This window comes from Peromyscus californicus, unplaced genomic scaffold (genome assembly GCF_007827085.1).
Source record: "Peromyscus californicus insignis strain IS unplaced genomic scaffold, ASM782708v3 Scaffold_13__1_contigs__length_99412109, whole genome shotgun sequence".
Lineage (NCBI taxonomy): Eukaryota > Metazoa > Chordata > Mammalia > Rodentia > Cricetidae > Peromyscus > Peromyscus californicus.
In genome coordinates this window covers 25162974-25186991 of record NW_026294424.1, presented here as the reverse complement: position 1 = coordinate 25186991, position 24018 = coordinate 25162974, and the positions used below count along the sequence as shown (strand labels likewise).

At 40.1% G+C, this 24018-nt stretch overlaps 1 protein-coding gene across 5 annotated transcripts in view; it reads left to right on the top strand.

Annotated features, from left to right (window-relative positions):
- Positions 1 to 24018, top strand: part of Wdpcp (WD repeat containing planar cell polarity effector) — a 303350-nt gene that overhangs the window by 217777 nt on the left and 61555 nt on the right. For all 5 annotated transcript variants that reach the window (XM_052734725.1, XM_052734723.1, XM_052734724.1 and 2 more), the window contains one exon: positions 6090 to 6192. In XM_052734725.1, coding sequence (XP_052590685.1) covers positions 6090 to 6192 — 103 coding nt within the window. The remainder of the gene's footprint in view (positions 1 to 6089; positions 6193 to 24018) is intronic.

Here is a 24018-nt window from a genome sequence, read left to right as displayed (position 1 = left end):
AGGGCATGCGCCACCACCACCCGGCCCTGGCTAGGACTTTTAGTACAGTATTGAATCAAAATATTTATTCATGCCTTATTCCTTACCTTAGATAGGAAAGCTTTCTGGCTGGTGGTTTGTTGAATATGACCTTTGTTGTGCTGAGAAACATTCCTACCACATCTCTTCACTGCCTCTTCTTTTTAATCATGAAGACATGTTGAATTTTCTGCATCTGCTATTAGCATGTAGGTTTTGTCCTTCACTTTGTTAATGAGGTATTTCACATGTATTGATATACATATACTGAACAATTCTGACATGGAGTTGAGCATGGTAAGCTTTTTAATGTGCTGTTGAACTAAGTTTACTATTATTTCGTTGAGGATTTTCGTGCTGGTGTTCACATGGATATTTGTCTGTTGTTTTCAGTTAGTGCTCGCTTCTCTGTTTTATCATACAAAGGATGGCCTCATAAAACAAGCCTACAAGGTTTCTTTTTAATTATTTGGAATAGTTTAAGAAGGGTTGGCATTACTTCTTCAGTTGTTACAGAATTCAATTTCTGGGCTTTTTATGAGATACTTTTGTATTACTAATTCAACTTCTTTTATTGATGCTCAAATTTCCTATTCCTAATTTTGACTTTATAATATGTTTCGAGGAGTTCTTAAATTTCTTCTCAAATATCAAAATTGTGGTTTTAGAATTGCTCATATTATTGTACCAACCTTTTCGTTTCTGTACTCTCAGGTGTAATTTTTTTTTTTTTTTGGGTTTTTTTGAGACAGGGTTTCTCTGTGTAGCTTTGGAGCCTGTCCTGGAATGAACTCTGTAGACCTGATTGTCCTCGAACTCACATAAATCCACCTGGCTCTGCCTCCCAAGTGCTGGGATTAAAGGTGTGTGTAGCTAGAGTTTTCCTGCCTGGCCCACAGTCAGGACAAATCTCTCTCACGCGCCAGTCCCACAGCCGCTCAGACCCAACCAAGTAAACACAGAGACTTATATTGCTTACAAACTGTATGGCTGTAGCAGGCTTCTTGCTAACTGTTCTTATATCTTAAATTAATCAATTTCTATAAATCTATACCTTGCCACGTGGCTTGTGGCTTACCAGCATCTTCACATGCTGTTTGTCATCGTGGCTGCTGGCATTGTCTCTGACTCAGCCTTCCACTTCCCAGAATTCTTCTCCTCCTTGTCCCACCTATACTTCCTCCTGCCTGACTACTGGCCAATCAGTGTTTTATTTACTAACCAATCAGAGCAACACATTTGCCATACAGAACATCCCACAGCAGGTGTGCACCATCGCTGTCTGGCTAACTTTTTATTTCTTATTTTATTCAAATCTCTTTTTCTTACTCCAGCAATAGGTTTGTTGATTTTTGTCTTTTCAGAACAATCCACTTTCAGCTTGTCATTCTGTTCTGTTGTCTTTCTCCAGTATTTATTTCTGCTCTTATATTTGTTACTTTCTTCTCTTAAATTTCGGTTTAAGTTGCTCTTTTGCTAGTTCCACTGAGTGTTGGGATTTAGGCATGTGCCACTGTGCCTGACTGGGGGTAGTTCTTAAGAAGAGGAATTATGTTTTCTGACACAAGCTTATGTACAGGAAGGACTTGGGTAAGTAAGAAGGGAGAGAGGTTAGACTTCATTAGGTTTTTGACCAATTTACCTGAGCATTTGACACATAGTAAGCATTTTTGGCAATTTCCTACATGTATACATATAGTACATTCTCAACACACTAACCAGTCCTCCCTGTCTAGCCCAGCCCCTCCTGCGTACAAGTGCCATTCTTGCTTTTGTGTCTTGTTTCATTTGTTAAACAATTTTTTATTAATTCTTTGAGAATTTCATACAATGAATTTTGAGCATATTCACTGCCCCCCCCATCCTTTTTGTTTCACTTTTATGACCCCCGAGTTTAACCATGAACCACCTCTCCCAGTGTGGGCACGGGTGTGGAGCTAGCCTCCAGGACATAGAGGATTAACACTGCTGAAGGCATGCCTCCCTGCCCCCAGCATCTATCAAAAAGCCTGTCTTTCTCTAGGGATGCACAGGTGCCATGAACCCTTCCCCATCCTGACACACTTTTGACAGGTCCAGTGCAAGCGTGCGTCCTGCCCAGAAGATAGTGTGTACTGCCCTCCCCCATCACCAGCTCCTGCCTTCTTTCTGCCCTTTCTCCTTAAGATTCCTTGAGCCTTGCAGGACTAATGTCGATGTCCCATGTGGAGTTGAATAATCAACAGTAACAGTATCTGTTGTAATATTTCCCCTTTTTATCTCAAGTTTTATTATTGTGGATCCTCTTGCTTTCATTAATTCGGCTAAAGGATTGTTAATTATGTTTTTATTTTCTTTGTATTGTGTTTTTTATTCTGTTGTATTGTTTCTATTTCATTAACGTTTGCATTTATCTTAATTATTTTTCCCTGTCTACAGTTTTATGTTTGTTCTGGTTTCTGGTTTTCCCAAGGGGCTTAAAGTGTACCATGAAGTTATTTATTTGAACTTTCTGATTTTTGTTTGTTTGTTTGTTTGGACACTTACAGTTACAAACAACTTTCCTCTTAGGACTGGTTTCATTATATACCAAGGATTTTGATATGTTGTGTTTTCATTTTCATTCAAATCTAGGAATTTTAAATTTCCTTCTTCATTTCTTCAGTGGCTCATTCATCATTCAGCAGTACATTGTGTGATTTCGATGAGTTTCTGTAGTTTCTCTTGCTGTTTATTTCTACCATTCCATTGTGGTAAAATAGAATACTGGGGCTATTGAAACTTACTTTGTGGCCTAATTTCTGAACTATTTTACATAAAGTTCTGTGGGCTGCTGAGAAGAAAGTAGAGTCTTTTGTTTGGGCAGAATGTTCTGTAGGTATCTGTTAGGTCCAGCTGATTTGTGGTGTCGTTAAACTCAGTTGTTTCTCTAATTTTTATTTAGATGACCTGTCTGTGAAAGGGGAATATTGAAGTCATCCACTGTTGATGTTTTGCCATTAATATGTGACCTTATATATGGTTACATTTGTTTTATGAAGTTGGTTTTACCTCTATTTGGTACATACATGTTTAGAGTTGAAATGTCTTCTTGATGGATTGTTCACATAATATGAAGTGACTTTCTTTATCACTTCTGTCTTGTTTGGTTTTGCGTTTGTCTTCTAGGTAGAATTAGTTATGCCTACTTGTTTCGTAGTTCCACTTGCTGGAGTACTTTTCCCCATCTCTTTACTCTAAGGTGGTGTCATCTTTGATAATGAGTATGCTTTTTGAAGGGAGCATTCTGTGGTTTCTGGGTATCCCTTCTCTTCAAGCTGTGTAGCAAGTGCTCTGCTCACTTAGCTATCTCCAAACCCTCCATCAATCTTTTATTGGTGAAATTTAAAATATCATAAATTATGTACACCGACTTACAATTTTTTGTAGTCCAGGTTTACAAATATGAAAAAAATGGAGCTTTCTGGGAGATGTGGTGTTCCCTAACCTCCAAATTTATCATAAAGGTTGATTTGTTGGTGCTGATCTATGATGAGACTTTCATATCTTGAAAACCTTTACAAATACCTTTCCACCTGTATATACCAGTACTACCAAATGCCAGTATGCATCCCTGAGACATGGCTTTCATTGAGTGCATTCACAGGTTGGAAGGCATTTTTAGATTTCTATTAACTGAAAGGCTAGAATGTCTTTAGCATGTCATTACATTGCAAATCATTTCCAGTAGAAGCTCCTTAATTGCACACCAAATGGATTTTGGAATATGGAAATTTTCTCTACACATGCATACAGGCCTGAAAAACATTGCTGTGGTTTGAAATGAAAATATATTTCTGGGAATTTGTATAGGAATGAAGATATCACTTTGAAAAACACATCTTTTGACATTGCAGTCCTGACATGACTTGCAATTCAAACAATTTTAGTTCTCATCAGAATGATTTTATCACAGTATGTTTCACAGAATCAATTTTCCCTTGTAATTTTAGTTTAAAACATTTTCAAGTCTGCAGCTAAAGCTAATTCCATAGCCCTTCAAAGTTCATGAACAGTGGTTGAACACATATCTTTCAACAGTTTAGAAATTTGGAAGCTATTCTTAAGTTGAGAAATGTACCAACACAGGTTAGTCTGGCACATCAGACATACTTTCTGACCCCTGACCTCTAAAGTCTTGAGGAACTGTGTTCTGAGTGTATGTGCCTGTGTGCCAAAGCTTTGCAATCAATTATTAACTTTTAGAAACTTAGCCAATGTGTTAACTCCCTGATGTGATGATTCATTGCATATTGTGCATATATCAAAGTATGACATTTTATTTCTTATAAATTCATATAATTCAAAAAATCAGAAATTAGTTTTTTGATTTACATTTATTTGAATAATATGAAATATCTTTACATAATTATAGGGCATTTATATTTGTTCATTATAGACTGCCAGTTTATATTCTCTTTTCCATTTTTATTGCAGTAGAATTTTTATTCCAGTGACCATTCTGCACACTGCAGAAGATTTTTCAGTGACTGTGTTTACTGTGCTTACTCTGTGATTTCCATCGCTTTCCCATGTGCCCAGCACTTCTCCCATTGGACAGACCTGCCATCCCTTCCCAGAGTGACTCAAGCTTTGCACGCATATGCACAGATGTCATTCACATGCTGCTGCTTTCCCAGTACAGTTCTCACAAATCCTCAACATTCAGAGCAGAGATCAGCTTCTTCCCTTTAGCTCCAGCATGGACAAATAACTGCCATTAAAATCTGTCACAGTTCTTTATAATTCACAATTGGCCTGTAATTATCTGTCTCTCTACTAGGTTCAAAAAAAATTGAGAATGGAATTGTAATTCACCTATGTTATTTATAACCTGAGTTTAAAAATGGTAGTATTAATATTAACACATATTTTCTAGGCTTATAAAATTAAAGTTCTTCTGTAATATTCCTTGTATACAACTTAGTGTAGCTGGGCGGTGGTGGCGCACGCCTTTAATCTCATCACTCTGGAGGCAGAGGCAGGCAGATCTCTGTGAGTTCGAGGCCAGCCTGGTCTACAGAGTGAGTTCCAGGAAAGGTGCAAAGTTACGGAGAAACCCTGTCTTGGAAAAAAAAGAAGAACTTAGTGTAATATATAGTCAGGCTTTCTTAGAGCTAGTGCAATGACATGAACTGGTAGGACCAGCTATTTGAAAGGCAGAAGAAAAAGAATCATTTGAGCTTAAGAGTTTGAGACCAGCCTGGACCACGGCGGGGGAGGAGGAGGGGGGAGACACTTCCTTCACACTAAATCCTTAAATATACACACACAGGCACGACAAAGTTTTTCATTTTTAATAAAACTGATTGTTGATTATTAGAAACATGTTTTTTGCCTTATGGCTTAAAATAATTAGTTACACTGTTCTCTAAGAAAAATTAGCTATGGGATGGTCTTTCTGTATGCTGTGAATATGTGTTGTGACCATTGTTTAATAAAGAAGCTGCTATGGCCGAGCAGTGGTGGCACACGCCTTTAATCCCAGCACTTGGGAGGCAGACCCAGGCGGATCTCTGTGAGTTGGAGGCCAGCCTGGGCTACAGAGTGAATTCCAAGAAAGGCACCAAAGCTACACAGAGAAACCCTGTTTCAAAAAACAAAAAAGGAAAACAAACAAACAAACAAAAAACAAACAAAAAAAGAAGCTGCTTTGGCCTATGGCAAGGCAGAATAGAGCCAGGCAGGGAATCCAATCAGAGACACAAGGAAAAGAAAGGCAGAGTTGAGGCAGATGCTGTGAGCCACTGCCCAGGAAACAAGATGTAATGGAACACAAGTAAAGCCACTGATCACATGGCGATGCATAGATTAATAGAAATGGGTTGAGTTGTAATAGCAGTTAATGAGCCATAGGCCAAACAGTCTGTAATTAGTATAAGGCTCTGTGTGTTTACTTGGGACTGAGTGTCTGCCAGACACAGGAAAACAGAAAAAGAATATTCATTGGCCACATCTATTTTGTTCTCTGAACATTTCTTCCTTTGAGACTCCACTTTGTAACTTTATCAAGATTACTTTCTAATCAGTCTTTGTCTTCTTTGTTTCCAAAGGATATTCATTACCTTGCCCTGGATGTGGGTGAACTGGCACTGGCTGAAGTGGCGAGAAGAAGAGCGTGTGACATTGACGTCATGTCAGTATCTTCTGGAGTCGGTAAGAGCTAATGCACTTGGTAAAGTGCTGTGGTTGGGGGCTGGAGAGAGCTCAGGTGTTAGGAGCACTGACTGCTCTTCCAGAGGACCCGAGTTCAATTCCCAGCACCCACATGGCAGCTCACAACTGTCTGTAATCCAGTTCCAGGGGATCTGATGGCCTCACACAGACATATATACAGGCAAAACACAACACATATAAAATAAAACCAAATGCTTTTTAAATGTGCTTTGGTTCTAGGGGATTCTTAATGTCATTTCTGTTGTTTATAGGGTATAATTGATTTATTTGAGTTACTCTTTGTAGAACACAGTGTATTTAAAAGCAAGAATTACTAAGTCTTGAGAAATAGTAGAATATTCTTAAACAAGCTGCAATTTTAAAAGAAATTGATAAGTCGTAACAGCCAAGGTCACTGTTTAGAAGAATGTAAAAACACATTGCTCTTTTTAATTTATTATTATTATTATTATTATTATTGTGTGTGTGTGTGTGTGTGTGTGTGTGTGTGTGTGTGTGTGTGTGTGTGTATACCAAAACACATGTGTAGAGGACAGAAGACAGTTTGTGGGAGTTGATTCTCTCCTTCCACTATGTGGATCCCGGGGCTTGAACTCAGACTGTCAGGTTTGGCACCCAACGCCTGTACCCTCTGCGCCATCTTACAGCTCCACATTGCTCTTTTCATGAGATCTGAGGAGAAAGAGACGAGTGTGTTGTCACCATCAGTGCTGTTGTGAGCCAACACAGAAGCTTACATAACCATTTACTGATGACACAGATGTGTCGCATATTAAAATAATTCTCTCCCTCATCAGGGTATTTCAGGGTTCATGTGTGTGCTTTTTTGTCATAGCTGCTAATGTCGCTGTTTAATGTAGTATTCTAAAGACAGATCAAAAGCCAACATTGACTCTTAAAGTTCATTTAAACTTTATAATGTAACAAAATAAAAGGTTTTGTATATAGTATAACAAAATGAAAATACATCTGCATGTACTTTCTGTTTTTAAACCCAGCTTGTCTAATGCGGCTGAGTGTGCCAGTATTGACAAATGCATATCAAAATTTTTATTCCTCTTAGTTTTTCTATTGTGGTCTACAGAAAAGACCCCCAGGACTGTAGTAGACTTGGTTTCTGTATAACGTCTGAGTAATTCCTAAACACAGATTTAGAAGATTCCCACTTTAGAAGTACTTGAAAGTACTCTAGTGAGTTTCTTCCCCAATGAGTCATATAAGGCTTTTGGCTTTGTGGTGTTTGCATCCAAAGTCACCACTTCTCAGTTGCTCTTAAATCCCACCACCATCGATTCTAGTCCTCAAGGTGTAATTCTACAGGGGACAAAGCCACAGAACTGGGCCAAACCAGTCAGTCAGAGACTCTGACGTTGTCGGGTTTAAGTAGGGGAGAAAGAGAGGCATTTTCAACATGATATAACACAGCCATGTGGTTAATGCCCATAAAACATAAAATTAACCTTAATAAGAATTAGATGGTGGCAGTAAGGTATGGAATATTTTGTCTCTTCTGTTTCTTCTTGCTTCTTGGTACTATATGATAAATTTATGTTACTTATTAGTATGACAAGAAGAGCTAAAATAAATATAAAATAAAAAGGATGATATTCTGTATTTAAAATTACATTGGAAAACACAAATCCTGTAAGCCAAAACTCATTCGCTGTATTATAGTAAAGTCATAATGTAAATTGAGACCGTGCAAATTTTGTTGACCTAAGTGGAGGATCTGTTCATTTTTATGCTACTTGATTATTTCGGGTATTCTCAATCTGTAATCATCTGTTGTCTGAGTAATTAATGTAGCAGGTTGTGTTATACACAGAGTAAACCTGGGAAGATTTGTAAGAATGGCTGCTTTGGGTTTCAGAACACAGCACGGTGAGAGCACTGAATTTGGACTTTGGCAGCTGATCAGCTGCCAAACAAGACCATGAGGAAGGAGCTGATCTTCTCTGTGCCTAGCTTTCCTGTGTTCAACACGTTCTTAATAAGTACTGGATTATAGTTATAGGTTATATAGCTGTAGTTACACATGCATAATTATGTAGTTATAGGTTATAGATTAGCATGGGAGTGGTTTGGTTAATTCATGCTTTGAACAGCGACTGGCAGAGAATAAGTTTAGTAATGGTTAGCGATTAATAGTGCCTTTCAAATTAAAACATGGCATGTGCTGGTAGTAAGAAAAAAATCTTGAGTGATAAGCTACAATGCCTATAAAACACAGGTGTTACTAATTATTTTTTATTATTTTTACACTTTGATTCTTTTTTTCACTTTTTTCTTTTTATTAAGAGATTTTCTATTCGTTTTACATATCAACCATGGATTCCCCTGTCCTCCTTCCTTCCACCGCCAGCCTTCCCCCCAACCCACCCTCCATTCCCACCTCCTCCAAGGCAAGATCTCCCCTGGGGAGTCAGCCCAGCCTGGTACATTCATTTGAGGCAGGTCCAAGCCCCTCCCCTTGCACCAAGGCTGAGCAAAGTATCTCACCATAGGCACTAGGTTCCAAAAAGCCAGCTCATGCACTAAAGACAGGTCCTGGTCTTACTGCCTGGGGGCCTCTAAACAGTTCAAGCTAAACAACTGCCTCACTTATCCAGAGGGCCTAGTCCAGTTCCATGGGGGCTCCTCAGCTATTGGTTCACAGTTCATGCATTTCCACTAGTTTGGCAAGTTGTCTCTGTACATTTTCCAATCATGGTCTCGATAACTCTTGCTCTTATAATCCCTCCTCTCTCTCTCCTTAATTGGACCCCTGAAGCTCCACCTGGGACTTGGCCATGGATCTCTGCATCTGCTTCCATCAGTCACTAGATGAGGGTTCTATGATGACAGTTGGTGTATTCAGCCATCCGATCACCAGAGTAGGTTAGCTCAGGCACCCTCTTGACCATTGCCAGTAGTCTATAGTGGAGTTATCTTTGTGAGTTCCTGGGGAACTCTCTAGCACTCTGTTACCTGTGTGTTATGGTCTCTTGTTTGATTCTAGGAATATTCCTCTTAGGTATTAGATGAAGTATTCTCTCTGGAATATTCCCAGGATGCCATTGAACAAAAGATTACAAATCACAGTGACTTAAAAGAGAAAGTGCCTTGCTCTGTCTTCACAACCCTGAGTTGTGCTCCAGGACTGGCTGGCCCCACCACTGGGTCCTAAAACTCACTTCACCACCACGAGGCTGCATCCTCATCTTGCTTTTTGTTTACCAACATGTTATCACTACAGTCCCACACCACTGAAAAAATCATTCAAGGCCTGAGTTTTAGCAAGTTCTCTTCTTCCTAAGATGCCTGTTTGGTTTTCCTAGAGTCATGGTAAAGGTGTATAGAAATAATATCCAGTAGGTGCCACAAGGATAAAAGCAAAAGTTGGTTCATAATGTATCTTGTTCTTAAAACATCAAGAAATCAAATAAATAAACAAATTTATCAAGTGAACAGATAGTTCTCAAAAATGAATGCAACTGACCAATAAGCACAGGAAAAAGTATTCAGCCTTACTCTAGCCATCAGGGAAACACTGATCAAAATTGAGATTCCATCTTATTCCAGTAAGAATGACAGTTACTGTGAAAAGAAATAGCAAATGCTGGCGAGGATACAGACAAAAGGGAAACCCACACGCTGGTGACAGGAATGCAGAAGCCTAGGCCAGGCATTACGGAACTCTCTCAATAAAACTAAAATTAGAACTACTATACGACCCAGCTATATCACTCCTGGGTCTTTCCCCAAAGGACTCTGAGTGAGCACACCACAGAGATGTTTGCACAACAGTGTTTACTGCAGCACAGTTCATAATAGCTAAGCTATGGAATCAACCTAGTGTCCAACACCAGATAAATGAATAAAGAAATGTGGTGCCAATGCAATGGAATTGTCAGCCCGGGAGAATGAAGTAATATCATCTGCAGGAAATTGGATGCAACTGTAGGTTTTTCAAATTAAGCCAATTAAGCCAGTCTCATGAACACAAATATTGTTTGTGTTCTCTCCTTTGTGGTTCCTAGATTTTGTATAAACAATAAAATCATGCAAGTCTATTTGACAAGAAAGTGGAAGTGCGATTGTGGGGAGCAAAGGGGACAGCAGGAGAGGGGGGTAACAGAAGGGTGGAGAGGTGGGTGTACACCTGTAGGAAAATTGTAAATATTTAAATCGTGTCCTGTTCTAAAATTGAATTTTAAAAGAAAATTTTAATTCCATAAGTAATTTCAGTTGTGGCTGACTGTCCAACTTTACACTGTGCTTGACAGGCTATATGATGTCGCCTGTTTCACCTAGGAAGTATATTCATGCCAGCCTGCTTTTGACTCTACTTCACCTTTCTCTTCTGTCTTAGTTAGGGTTCCGGTTGCTGTGAAGAGACACCATGACCACAACTCTTAGAAAGAAAGCATTTAATTGGGGCTGCTTACAGTTCAGAAGTTTAGTCCGTTGTCATCATGGCAGCATGCAGGCAGGCATGTGCTGGAGAGGGAGCTGAGAGTCCTACATCTTGACACACAGGCAGTAGGAAGTGAACTGTGTTCCACATCTTCCTTTATTATGACATGTCAAGTTTGTTCTGGGAATTTTTGTAGGAAGAGATAGTTCTAAGCCTTTCCCTATGATAAACTCATCAAGAACTACTAACTGCTTTGCTTGGCTTCAGAGCTCTTTACAAAGCTAGATTACCACTGAGGGATGGAGAACTGTCGGTGAAACTCCTAAAATATAATGGTTTCAAACCTTTGTCATCGCCCCCTCCCTGCCGTGTGTGTGTGTGTGTGTGTGTGTGTGTGTGTGTGTGTGTGTGTGATATGTCAACCACAGAATGTGGTGTTTCAAAGAAGACCAGTTCTTAGGCATTGCTTTTCCTCTAGATTAAATATTCATTTCTAAGATAAATAGCTATTATTTAAATATTTCAAGAAAAATTGTTATTATTTAAATATAATTTTATTCTTTTTTTTTTTTGCAGGACTGGGATTAAATGTAGGGTCTCATGTATATTAGCCAAGTGCTCTACCACTCAGCTACATACTCAACTCTTTAACATAGTTTTGAATTCTGAAATATTAAATTATTGTATTTAAACTTGCCTATCATTAAATAAGCAGTTACTAAGCAAAGAATGATAATATTTTACTAAGGAGATATTGTCTATGCTATGTTGAGTCCAAAGCTGGAATAGTATCAGGATAAAAGTATAAAGCAGTGGTTCTCGACCTCCCTAATGCTGTGACCTTTAATACAGTTGTTCCTCACATTGTGGTGACCCCCCCCAACCATAAAATTATTAAGTTGCTACTTCACAACTGTAATTTTGCCACTGTTATGAATCGTAATGTAAATATCTGATTTGCAGAATATCTGATAAGTGACCCCAAAGGGGTCACTGTAAGTGATGTGGCTGGGATGGAAAGGTATCTTGGCAGTCAGGAGCCAAGGAATACCACAAAGGCTCTGTAAGTGTCACAGCTTACAGCTCTGCTTTGCTGTGCTCCAGCAAAGTGTCCCAGCTCTGCTCAGGTCCCCTCAGAGTGTAACAACCTTGTGTAACAACTCTGTGTAACAACTCTGCTCCACCAGGGGAAAGCTTCCCCGGCAGAAGTGATACAGCTCTGCTGGGCTCTGGCTCAGGTGAAAGTGGTTACAGCTGGGCTGCTTTCTGTCAAAAGTGTCACACCGCACAACAAACCTAACTCAAGAGATTTATTGGGAAGGAAAAATCAAGGAGGGCGGCTGCCTCTAGGGTGAGAAGCAGCAGTAAACTGAACAGAATACATAGTTTACATCGGGTTTCTTGGGGGGCACTTTCCAGGGTGGCTTGGGATTGGTGGGGTTTTGTGGCTGAATTCTGGGGCAAGCTCAGGGATTGGTAGGGTTTCATGCTCAGGGATCTTAGGGATTGTTGGGATTCTGCAGCCTGACTCTGGGGCAAGCTTAGGGATTGGTGGGATTTCAAGCTTGTCTTGGGGTCAAGTCAGGGGCAGGGTGTTTTTCCCTTGGGCCTTTTTACCTTACAGTTGTGACCCACCGGTCGAGATCTGCTGCTATAAAGGAATCAGTTTTCTTGGAAAATAATTGCTAAATGTTAGCACATGTTATTCACTAGACACAGTCAAAGACATGTTTATCATGTACAGTAACCACTGGAGTTAAGTATTAGTTTTCCACTTTTAAAATGAGGACACAGACTCACAGTTTTCCAGAACAGAGTTGAAGACAGTGGGCATTTAATTGCTTGCTGCATACTCAGAGTCACTGAGCACTCTGCCATTGGTTAGAAGTTCACTGATGTTGCTGTATGTCCTGCTGCCATAGCACCAACTGATACCAATTGACTACTCTGATTTAAGAATTTTGGCACACACACATACACGAGTAAGAAACGTTCTTTGTCCTCTTTGTTTTCCACATTTGCTAAACAGTCCTAAATCTGGGCACCTCAGACAAGTGGGCAGCACACTGCAGGAAGGTGGCTCTGAGGGGGCCCCCATCTCAGTTTCTTCAAAACCATTGTGTGGGATGCAGACAAATTACACTAAGAGGACATAGTCTTGAACATCTCCTCCCTCATGAATGGGAAGCAATTCCTGAAATTAAAGGGGATTGGCTTGTTAATTTAGTGGGTATTTTGACCTACAGCTATATTTGTAATACAATAGAAGATTAAATGCCACTTAGTCAAGTAGTCTACTTTAGTGGAGGCGTGTGTGTGTGTGTGTGTGTGTGTGTGTGTGTTACTTTTCTTCAGAGAAATTCTTTGTCCTACATTGCCTAACTACCATGACTTTCTCACTACAGTTGCCTCCATAATCACCAGTGGAAGTATTTAGAGCTAGTCTAGATTATTTAGATTTTCATGGTGATTTTGCTTAATGAGTGCATGCCTCAAATACTAGGTAAGTTTTCTACTAATTTTAATTTCATGTTTTATTCTTTATTATTTGTAGCAGCTAGTTGCCATGTTCTCTGTGAGCTGCTTCTAAGGAAGAAGTAAGACAGGTTTGTGCTCAAGCACTCATATTCAAAGGCAGAAGACAAGATAAAATGTGAAAGAAAAATACTGTTTCTGTCAAAAACTCCCATCTTTTTCAGAATTAGACTTATTCATAAGCTTATGACTGCAATGATGTTTTATTATTTTGTGAAATTTACAGTTTTTTCAAGATGACAATCTAGATATTTGAAATGGATTCATTAAGCAGAAGAAATAGTTGGCAAATGTTCTCACAGGGGGTGATATGCATGCTAAGTTTTTATAACCTTTCTTCTGTTTATGCAAAGTGAGATGCCTTGATGTGATGGATAGAACATGACACCAAGACTCATGTCAGGAATGTCAAGAAATCTTGACCATAATATCTTTAAAAGGGTTCATGCTGTTATGATGGCATCTCACCAACCAGCCTGGAACTCCCTGTGTAGACCACGTTGTCCCTAGACTCCCAGACAGCCCACCCGTGAGGTTTCTGTAGTGCGCCGCCATGGCTGCACCAAAGGCCAGTTACACTGCCCACGGCCGACTGCATCGCTCATGGCCGGCTACACCGCCCACAGCCGGCTACACCACGTATTTCTTTGTGCCCACCAGTTTAAGTGACAAAATTATGTTGTATGTTTCCTTCCACTACTAAAACTACTTTTTCTCCCCTGCCCCTCCCCGTGTGTGTGTGTGTGTGTGTGTGTGTGTGTGTGTGTGTGTGTGTGTGTGTGTGCATGTACACAAATATGGGGATTTTCCCCTGTGGCTCTCAACCTTACTGTTTGAGACAAGACCTCTTTACCGAACCTAGAGCTCACTAATGTGACTAGACTGGCTGGCCTAAGCCTCATCCAGGGGACAAGTACTCCTAGCCTTAAGAGAAGCCCATGGTTTTCACAAGCCTCGATAGTGATGACACGCTTTGTAGTAGACCAGCATTAGAGAAACAAATGACAAAAACAAAACAAAAGCCACATGCATCTTGTCACTTCTGGTGTCTTACTATGCTATAGCCAGGCTCCATCTTGCTTGAGGGGGCAACCTACTGTTTGAGGCTGAGCTATGCTGGATACATCATATGCCTGAGAACACCCTGCCACCTTGTGTGGGTAAGGAGGAGGCCAGGAGAGTCAATTGTAAAGAAAGACATTGGGTATGAGCATAATGAAAAGGTTGCATGCAGGAACAATGGGGTAGTATGAAATAAAAAGGCTGGACAACAAAGGAAACAAGTGAAGAGACAGCCTATAAAATGGTTGAAAATATCTTCTATCTATACATCTATCTGAGAATCAATATCTAGAATCTCTAACTAAAAAACCTAAACACTCCTAGTTCTGAATTATCCAGTCAACAAATGGGCAAATCAACAGACAGTTCTCAGCAGAAAAAAACAGATAGAAAGTAGATACCTGGAAAACAAAACCAAACCATGTCTTTAGTCAGCAGGGAAATGTCAAATCCATGTCAAAACCAACCATCCTGCTCTGTCCACCCAAGAGAGCGCATGACCTCTCTCCCTCTGCTCTTAAGCAGTCACTATGCAGGCAAGACCACGCCCTAGGGCTTTCTACTCCCAAAGCCATTGGCTGAACTGAAGGAATCCCCACAACATCCCCTTAGAGAGGTGACTATTAAAAAATAACCAGTGACAGATGCTAATGAGGATTCTGGGGGGACAGAACCCCTGCACAATCTTGATGGCAATGTAAATTGGTTCAGCTGGTATGGAAAGCAGTATGGAGGTTCTTAAAAAACAACAACAACAACAAAAACTAAACTAAACTACCACATTGATCTAGTTATATATACCACCCCTGGATATACAGGAGGAGTTGGAATCACCATGCAATAGAGGGGCCTGCTCACACACGTTTGCAGTGCCACTGGTTACAATAGTCAAGTTGAAGAATGGACCTAGATGACCATCAGCAGATGAGTCGGTCAAGAAAATGTGGCAACGTGTATATGATGGAATCTTATTCAGCCACAAAGAAGTAGAACATTCTATCATTTACAGCATAATAGATGGACCATCATTCAGTGAAATAAGCTGAGCGCAGAAAAAACAAAACTGCTTTTTGCTCGTGTAGACTATAGTTTAAAAAAATAAACATGAGTAACATGAAAATGGGTGAACAGTTAATGGGGAGGAAGGGTCTAGCAGGAGGGGAAAGAACAGACAGGAGAAAGTAATGGAGGCAGTGGATATGAGCAGAGTACAAAGTATATATGTGTGAAAACATCGTCCTGCAGGACTGGTGTGAGGACTCAGTGGGTGAACACTGACAAACTCGGTTCAATCGCTGGAAGCCGTGATGGAAGAAAAGAACTTCCATATGTCCTACACATACACAACTCAAGTTCAAAGATAAAAGTCATAATGAAACCCATCATCTTGTATAATTAATATAGGATAACTGAAACAGTAAATATGAAACTAAGAATTACAGAGTATGCATTAAAACTGTTTTAATGTTCAGATTAAAATGAATTTACAGATGGGCAGAATTGAGCATGAATCTTTATCCTCCCGTCTACTAATCAGCAGTCAGGAGCCTGAAGGACATTCACACTAGACACCCACACATTGCTCTGCTACAGGAACTTGACTCTAGCATCCTCCCAGATCCATTGACTGCGGTGTTCATGATTTTATTTATATTTTCACTTGAGATAAACTTTGTTAAGTGGGTATTAAAGTCAGTACTGGACTTCACAAATATCTAATTGTTCTGTGTTTTCTGGACATGTAAGAGTCTATAGTAAATAACGTTGCAGCCACATTGGGACATCAGAAGCAAAGCTTGCCATGGTCTTTTCCCTTTGTTCAGACAGGGCAGAGGAAATGCTTAAGATCACAGAGCCTTGTTGTCTTCCTTGGCTAATGGTAAAAGGGCAACTTCTGCACTCTTCAGTTAGCTTAAGCTGGATACATCCCAAGAGAGAGATAAACTTATGTGGCATCCCTTGAAATGATTTGTGTGACTGTTAAAAAAAAAAAATGGGGCTGGAGAGATGGCTCAGTGGTTAAGAGCACTGTCTGTTCTTCCAGAGGTCCTGAGTTCAATTCCCAGCAACCACATGGTGGCTCCCAACCATCTGTAATGAGATCTGGTGCCCTCTTCTGGCCTGCAGCCATAAATGCTGTATACATAATAAACAAATCTTTAAAAAAAAAAAAAAAAACATAAGGTGACTTATCCTGAGTAATTCAATGGGTAATTTTCAAAACTAGTGCATTGTAATGCTGCATAACATTAGGAGTGCAAATAGGAAGACTCTTCTCCATTGTCCGGTCTTCCCCTTACGAAAACACAGACACACAAACGCACACACCCCACTTGAGCTCTTGTTGGGGTTGCTTCACTGTAGATGAGTTTGAGGGAACAGTTATGTGATTTTGTTGTCAGAGTTTACTGCATTGAGTCATGACATTTTCATGTCCCTTCCATTCTCACAGAAGAGTGGACTTGGTGTCGTAATTACCATGTGCCTGTTCTGCTGCAGTCAGCTTATGGCGTCTTTTCTTGGCTACTTGGACTTCTTTCTTGTTTTCCTTTTTTTATAAACTATGTGTAAGCAGTCAGTCCACTAGAGGAAATGCGTCACTGCTGCATGCTATGTTCACCTTGTTTCATTCTAGATGTCACTTACAGCCTGTTAAATGTCAACAGCACCAGCCAGTAATCTTGCTACTGTCTCAGTTCTTTTCCCTCTGCTGTGATAAGGTGCCCTGAGCAAAGCACCTTGGGGGAGAATTTATTTTGGCTCACGGTTTGAGGGTGTCGTCCCCAGTAGTGGTAGGAACCTGGAGCAGCTGGTCATACGACATGTGCAGGAAGGAAGAGAGTTCTGAGAGTTCAGCTTGTTTTCTCCTTTTTTTTTAGTCTAGCAGTTAAGGTAGGTCTTCCTGCCTCATTCACCTCCTCTAGAAAATCCTCACAGACTCGCCCAGAAATTGTCTTCCAAGCAACTCTAGAGCCCTTCAAGTTGGCAGTCAAATAAAAACCACCACATTGCCCACCCTGCTGCTCCCTTGCACTGGACTCAATAGCCTACTCTTCAGAGGAAGTAAAGAGCTTCAGAATCCACAATCACGTGCAATGTCATCTAAGGGTAATTAGAACTTATACAAAATGTCACTGACTCATATAGAACAAATTAGTGAATTGTTCACTTCTTAATGGCTTGAAACAATTTTATGTTATGTGAATTTTATCTCTACAAAAAGTCACTGACCTTGTTTTCAACAGGTTATACATCCCCAACCCAGGAATTTGAAATGCTCTAAAATGTTATCATGATTCCACTAGTAGGGAATGCCACATCCAACCTTGTGTGGCTAGTGCACTAAGAATAGTGTCTGAGCTAAATTGGTTGTTCCATCCAATAATACCACTTACAAGAGAAGCTGAGATGGTCGTGAATTCCAGGTCAGCCTACGAAACATAGTGAGTTGTTACTATTATCTTAAAAAGTAATAATAAGCAGGGTGTGGTAGTGCACTCCTTTAATCCTAGCACTGGGGAGACAGAGGCAGGTGGTTCTCTTGTGAGTTTAAGGACAGCCTTGTTTATATAGTAAGTTCCAAGACAGCCATAGGGAGATCTGTGAAAAAAACAAAACAAAAAAAAACTTGCTTTCATATCTGTATGTGTAAGGTATATATAGAATATGAAAGTGAAATTTTGTTTAGGTTCCAGTCTTATCTTCCAGATATCTCATATATATGTGACTATTCCAAAATCCAAAAGCATCCCCAAATCCGAAACACATCTGCATTCCAGGTATTTTGGATAAAGTAAATTCAACTTGCATAGTATTTTTTAAATCACTGAAAGATAGAGGCGAAAATGTCCAAATAGAGGTGCCCTGTGAATGACTGCCACAGAAAAGAGCTGGCGTCTAAGGACTAAGAAGTAAAAAGCCATTTCCAGGAGTGACCACAGACAAATCTGCCTGCCTAAGTAACAGGAAGTCTAAAAGCTACAGAGGTTGGAAAGGCAATCCAGAGAAAAGAGGAAAGCAGTTTGCTAACCCAGGCTCTCTGGATGGGGTTGGTGAGTCTACACAGAGGAGAAGGACGGGGTGGGGGATGTACAAGTAATCCCACTTAGCAGTTGACTGGCATGCCTAAAGGCCGAATTCCACTGTGCTCACTTTAAATACAGCCACTCTGTTCTGATGAAAAAACACATGCGGGCTGCAGCTGCATCACCAACACTGACAGGTACCATCCTGCCTTTGTGGCCCAGAATCTGGCCCTCGGATGCCACCAGAAGTCTTGGGCCTGCCAACAAAACAGAGCAGAGGACAGCCCCTAGGTTTTCTACAGCTCTAGGACCACTAGCCTCCAGAGGCCTGAGCCTGCACCTCATCTATGTCTGCTCTGTAGTAAGCATGATTCCCCAACTCACAGCCTAGGGATTTCTGGCTCAAAAAGTTCTGGCATTACATATGCCTCTCTGTTGGAGATGAGAAAGATCCCAGCCAAGTCTTGCAGCTCCAAGAACAAAGGTAGTCCGGGTTCCAAACCCTGATACTGCTCTTTACTCTGCCCTTGGGACCTAGAGATTTCATCCCTAGACCACTGCCTTGAGACTGTGGCTATTAGCATGAAAATGAAAACCCGGCACCACCACCAGGTGTCCCTTGGGACAAGGGGAAGGTCCTGTCTGTGTCCTGCCTCTCTATACCTGTGGTTGAGTTACTAGAAGACACAGTATACTCTTGCTCATCCTGTGGGACCTGGGGAAGGTCTTCTCCATACCACAGCCTTGGACAACAGCTGCTTAGGTGCCCACAGCCCTGACATCACCTGATCTTGTCTGAGTTAGGTCCTGCAGCTCCAGGAAAGGATTACCAGTGCCCAGAACACTGATTACCCATAATCACCCTAGAGGTCCCGGGAGAAGTCCTCCCATAGCTCTAGAACTCTAGCACCAAAGGCCCAGGTAGTCCACACAGAAGGAAGTCTGGCTGGAGGACTGTGACTCCTGGTGCCATAAGACTTGCTGCCCTCTGTGCCTAGCTGCTCCTTTGTGAGCCAGCCTTCATTTCCACCCCATGGCGCTTTTGTCTGTCAGCCTCATTCTCTTTTTACTGTGTCACACAAGACCAATATACAAAAGTTTATTTCTGTGCATACTATATATAGAAAATAAGCCACAGAATATACCATTCAGCACTAGCATACATACCTTCAATACCTACAAGTTAAGGAAAAGATAGTCAAGACCTCAGTACTATTACAAAACACTACAAAGAAGAGCCAGGAGACAGAAGCCATCAGAAAACATGATCCAAGCTGAACGCTGTTTTCCAGACTACAACACACTTTTATTTTAACTAAAAACTTCCTTTAGCCTCTCAAGGTTACAGATGTAGCTGTCACTCATATCCAGCCTGGAGTAGTGTGTTTAGTCAGATTCCCTCCCTTCTGCGGTTCCTGTTTCTCTGCTTGCTTTCTCACCCTGTACACCAATCCGAAATGTGTACAGAAGTGAAATCTCAATAGCCCATGGTCTCATTTTCTCCCTTTGAAATCTAGTACAATGGAAATCACTTTGCTAAAACCAGAAAATGGTTTGCTAAAAATACACAAACTTTTTAGTGTCTGCAAGCCTGCTTCCACCACCCAAATCTATGCTTTAAAGTTAAAGCTTTGTACAGAATAACCACACAGCATAGAGCATATACAGAGAATGTGTAGATTACAAGAAAAAATGACTAAGAACACTCACTATTTGGAATTGCATGCTGAAGAAATGTACTCAGCATAGCCTAGGTTTTTGTGTTTTCCTTGTGTATGATATGCGTAAGTATCACTAAGTCATGAAATGCTTAAGTCATTCATATTCACATTGTTTAGAAGTATAGAAAATGTTGGAAATGTCACACAGTCTAAAAACCAAACCCTAACAATTTTGTTAAGTTATAATTTTGTCATTCTTGATACAACATATCAATTACTTTGAAAAAATACAAGGACATTTTACTATTTTAGATGAAATAAAAGCCTGTGCTTGAAGACTTGAGCTTTAATCTGGGATTTCCAAACACTGATTTGGTTGTATAGCCTTTTAAAAGCCTTTGGGCACAAAAACAGGTAAAATGTGGTTTTAGTTATTGGCATGTCTGTGCAACAAAGCATTTGGGAAGTGTGATTGACAGGCCAGGAGTGTGTATAAGGGGAAAACCTATGCTTGTGTCTGCTTCAGTGACTTTATTAGCCACACCCTACTTGTAAATTATAAGCTGTCATTCAGAGTAGCATAGTGATGTTTAAAACAAGTCAGGTTATAATACCCATACTTCTTTTGCCTTAATGCCTAGAGGTAAATTCAGAAAATGTTCTTAATGTTTTGACTCATAAAAGCACCCATCTGGAAAAAAAAATGCAACAAGCCCTTATAGTACAGAGCAATGCAAAGAGGGGTCTGTGAGACTTTCGTGTGTATGGACCTGTGTGCATATGAGACTTGCATGTATATGGACCTGTGTGCATATGTATATTGCAGAGTTGAGCACCACAATAGGTAACTCAGCCTCCAATATAATTTAGATCAGATATTCAACAGCTATTTCAGATGAAGATAAAGAAGATAATTTACTAACTTTTGTGGCAGATTTTAAATCATTATTTTAAAACATATACTTAATTAAAATTATATTAATACCAAAAAAATCAAAGGAGACCTTTGTTATTTTATAAAGAATTACTGAACAATTTGTATTTTAAAGCAGGCAATGAGAAATAACCAGTTATTTTCATAAATGTAGAAACAAATATATTCATGTCACACTTGGACAGAAACTATACAACTTCTTCCTTAGTTTGATCTTTTTCTTTTTTAAGGCCCATTAGCATATATTACAACTTCCTTCATTTAAAAAATATATATAAGATTGTAAAAATTCAAACTGCACAGATACAATATAGTCAATCAAAATACTCCATCACCCGCTCCTCTTTCCATGAACAAAAGCCATACTTGCAACAGAGTATTTTCTAGATTTCAATAAAGTAGTAGTTTAGATATTAAAGGTTTTAGTCCTACTATACGTGAATGAATTGCTCAGGCCTCACTTTCAGTAGAGCATTCTGCATGGACACTTGGTACTTGCACTTGTTCGTAGTACCACTTCTGATTTTTAATTTTAGAAGGAAATGTTCACTGAGGCACCTTAAGGAACACAGAGTAGTCTCACCTATTTTGTAGGTTTAATCATGAGGTTCTGGGGGGTTATTTTCGAGGTGGACCAAACCACAAAACTGTCTTGAGAAAAGTCTTCATCTGACAAATAAGAAAAGACAGACACCTGTAAGTTGATGTTTGAAGCTCAGACTAGGTTTGAAGTAACAAGAAAGGGAAAGCTAGTGGTTCAGATTTCAATCACTTTCCATCTAAACCCATCAATGTGTGCACTGGTCCATTAATTATGTGGTCCGGCACAAAATGATATGTTAGTCTTCCCTTTTACTCCAAGGTGACAGCTGTGAGATTTAGTTCAAGAGAAAGACAGCTATTTCAAATATTTTCTTGTTAGTCTGAAGAATTTACCTGTTAGAAATGAAAATGAAAAATTTGACTAATTGAGGAACAAAGCAATCATTTCTTTATTAGAACTAAAATAAAACTGGAGAAGATTTAGAAGCTCTGATTGCCATGGACCAACCTATTCAGGGTGAAGGAAGTACTGTAAGACACTGCAGTTTGTTAATGTTGGTGTAATGCTCCCAGTGTGCAGGTGTACGCCTTCTGCCTCCTCTTTGCCTGTGCTCGTGTGCTCAGTGCGTATGTGTAAACGGAAGCATCAAGGCCCAGTCTCATGAAAGCTCTGTGCACATAAATGTTAGCACCAACTCCATGTAATGTTGACACATCACTAAGTAGTCTCCTTTTCTATATTTGTTCTTAGCTCACAAGTTACGAGAAACAGCCAGCAAGCTGGATCTGGCCTAAACACAGTTTGACAATCCCCATTCTTATACATTTTTGTTTTTTCTGTTTTATTTATCTGTGCTTCATAGGAAAAATGTTACTAAGATACTGACTTTTTATTTTTTAAACATTTGTTTAAAGCATTTTGTAGGTTCAAAACTGCTACTCATTACTAGGAATGAGTCGAAGTTATACCATGAAAATACTGCTTACATGAACCCAACCCAATGCCCTTGTCCCACAATATTTTATAGCAGTCCTCATAGAAAATATTTGCATTCAGTATTAAATATTTGGTTCCATTTACCCTATCTAAACTTTTCTTATTACATGAACATGGCACTCATACCATAATCCTAGCACCTTAGAGGTGTCAGCAGGATCCCTTCAAGGTCAAGGCCAAAGTGGGCTCATCAGACTCCATCTCAAGAAAACCAAACACTCCCACACTTTACCTTTGCAAATACATTTTCAGGAAAAAAAAATATTTGACCACTTTTTGTTGTCTTTTTATTTACTTATTTATTTTTTTATTGAAACAGTCTCTTGTTGGCAGCCCAGGCTAATCTGGAACTTTTGATCTTCTATTCTCAGCCTCTCAAACTCAAATCCCAGACTTTCATCACTATGCCCAGCTACATTCGTCCACTTTCTAAATATTCTTTGAGTATACAGTATAATGAATTGTGATCACATCTCTTCCCCATTTCCCACCTCCAGTTCCCCCGACCCCTGAACCTTCACAGCATCTTTATGTCTCTTTCTCTTTACTCTCATTGTGTCCAAGTAGTGTGGCTCATATGTGCATGGTATCAATCAAGCCATCCACTGTAGCACATAATCCCAAAGAAAAATGACTGTCCATCCCTCAGCTGCCATCAATTGCCAGTGGTTCCTGAGCTACGGAAGGGGCCTTGTGAGCCCTCCTCCATCCTTGATGGAATTCTGACTGGTTTGATCTTGTACAAGTCCTACATGGGTAACCACAGCTTCTGTTCATGAGTGTAATCCATGTCATATCCCAAGACGCCATTTCACAGCCCTCTTCTCCATCCCTCCTCCCCAGCCCTCCTCCCCATCCCTCCTCCCCAGCCCTCCTCCACATCCAACTCTTCATTCCTTCTGCCCCATCTTCTGTGATGTTCTCTGAACCCTGGGATGGGGTGGGTATTGATACACCTGTCCCATCTGGGGCTGAACACTCAAAATCAGTCTAATCAGTTATGAGTTATAACTATTTATGACCAGTTATGAGTCTGTGCTTTAACCATTGCCCACTGTAAAAAGAGGCTTCTTGGACTAGTGTTGAGAGCAGCCCAAATATAAAAGAATAAATATTAATATTTAAAAGGCAGTTTGACAACGTGATCATATGAGACATGAATTTCCTCCCATGGAACAGACCTCAAATCCAATAAGTGGGGAAAAAAATTTGGGGGAAGGATCTGTGGGATCCACTGGAGAAAAGGGGCAGAAATGAAGGGGAGGCTGCAGCAGGTAATCTGCTGTAGAGCTGGGGATGAGGCTGGGGGATTGGATTTTGGAGAATGGCAGGGAGAGGTGAAGATCTGCATTCAGCCTCACAGCTTCCCTGGCTGGAGTGGCCTGCAGGTTCCCAGAGTCTGTTCATCTTCTCGGAAACCAGCTCTAACTGTCACCATCCTCTATATTATTTTCTGTGTTTCTATTTCATTAATTTCTGCCCTGATGATCATTCCTTGTTGTCTACTGAATTTGGTTCTTGTTTTTCCAAATTTTTGAGTTGTATTAAGTCATTTATTTGTGCTCTTTTTAATTTTTTAATGTAGGCATATATATGTACACATATATTTGCTTTTTCTGTTTTGTTTATCTGTGCTTCATAGGAAAAATGCT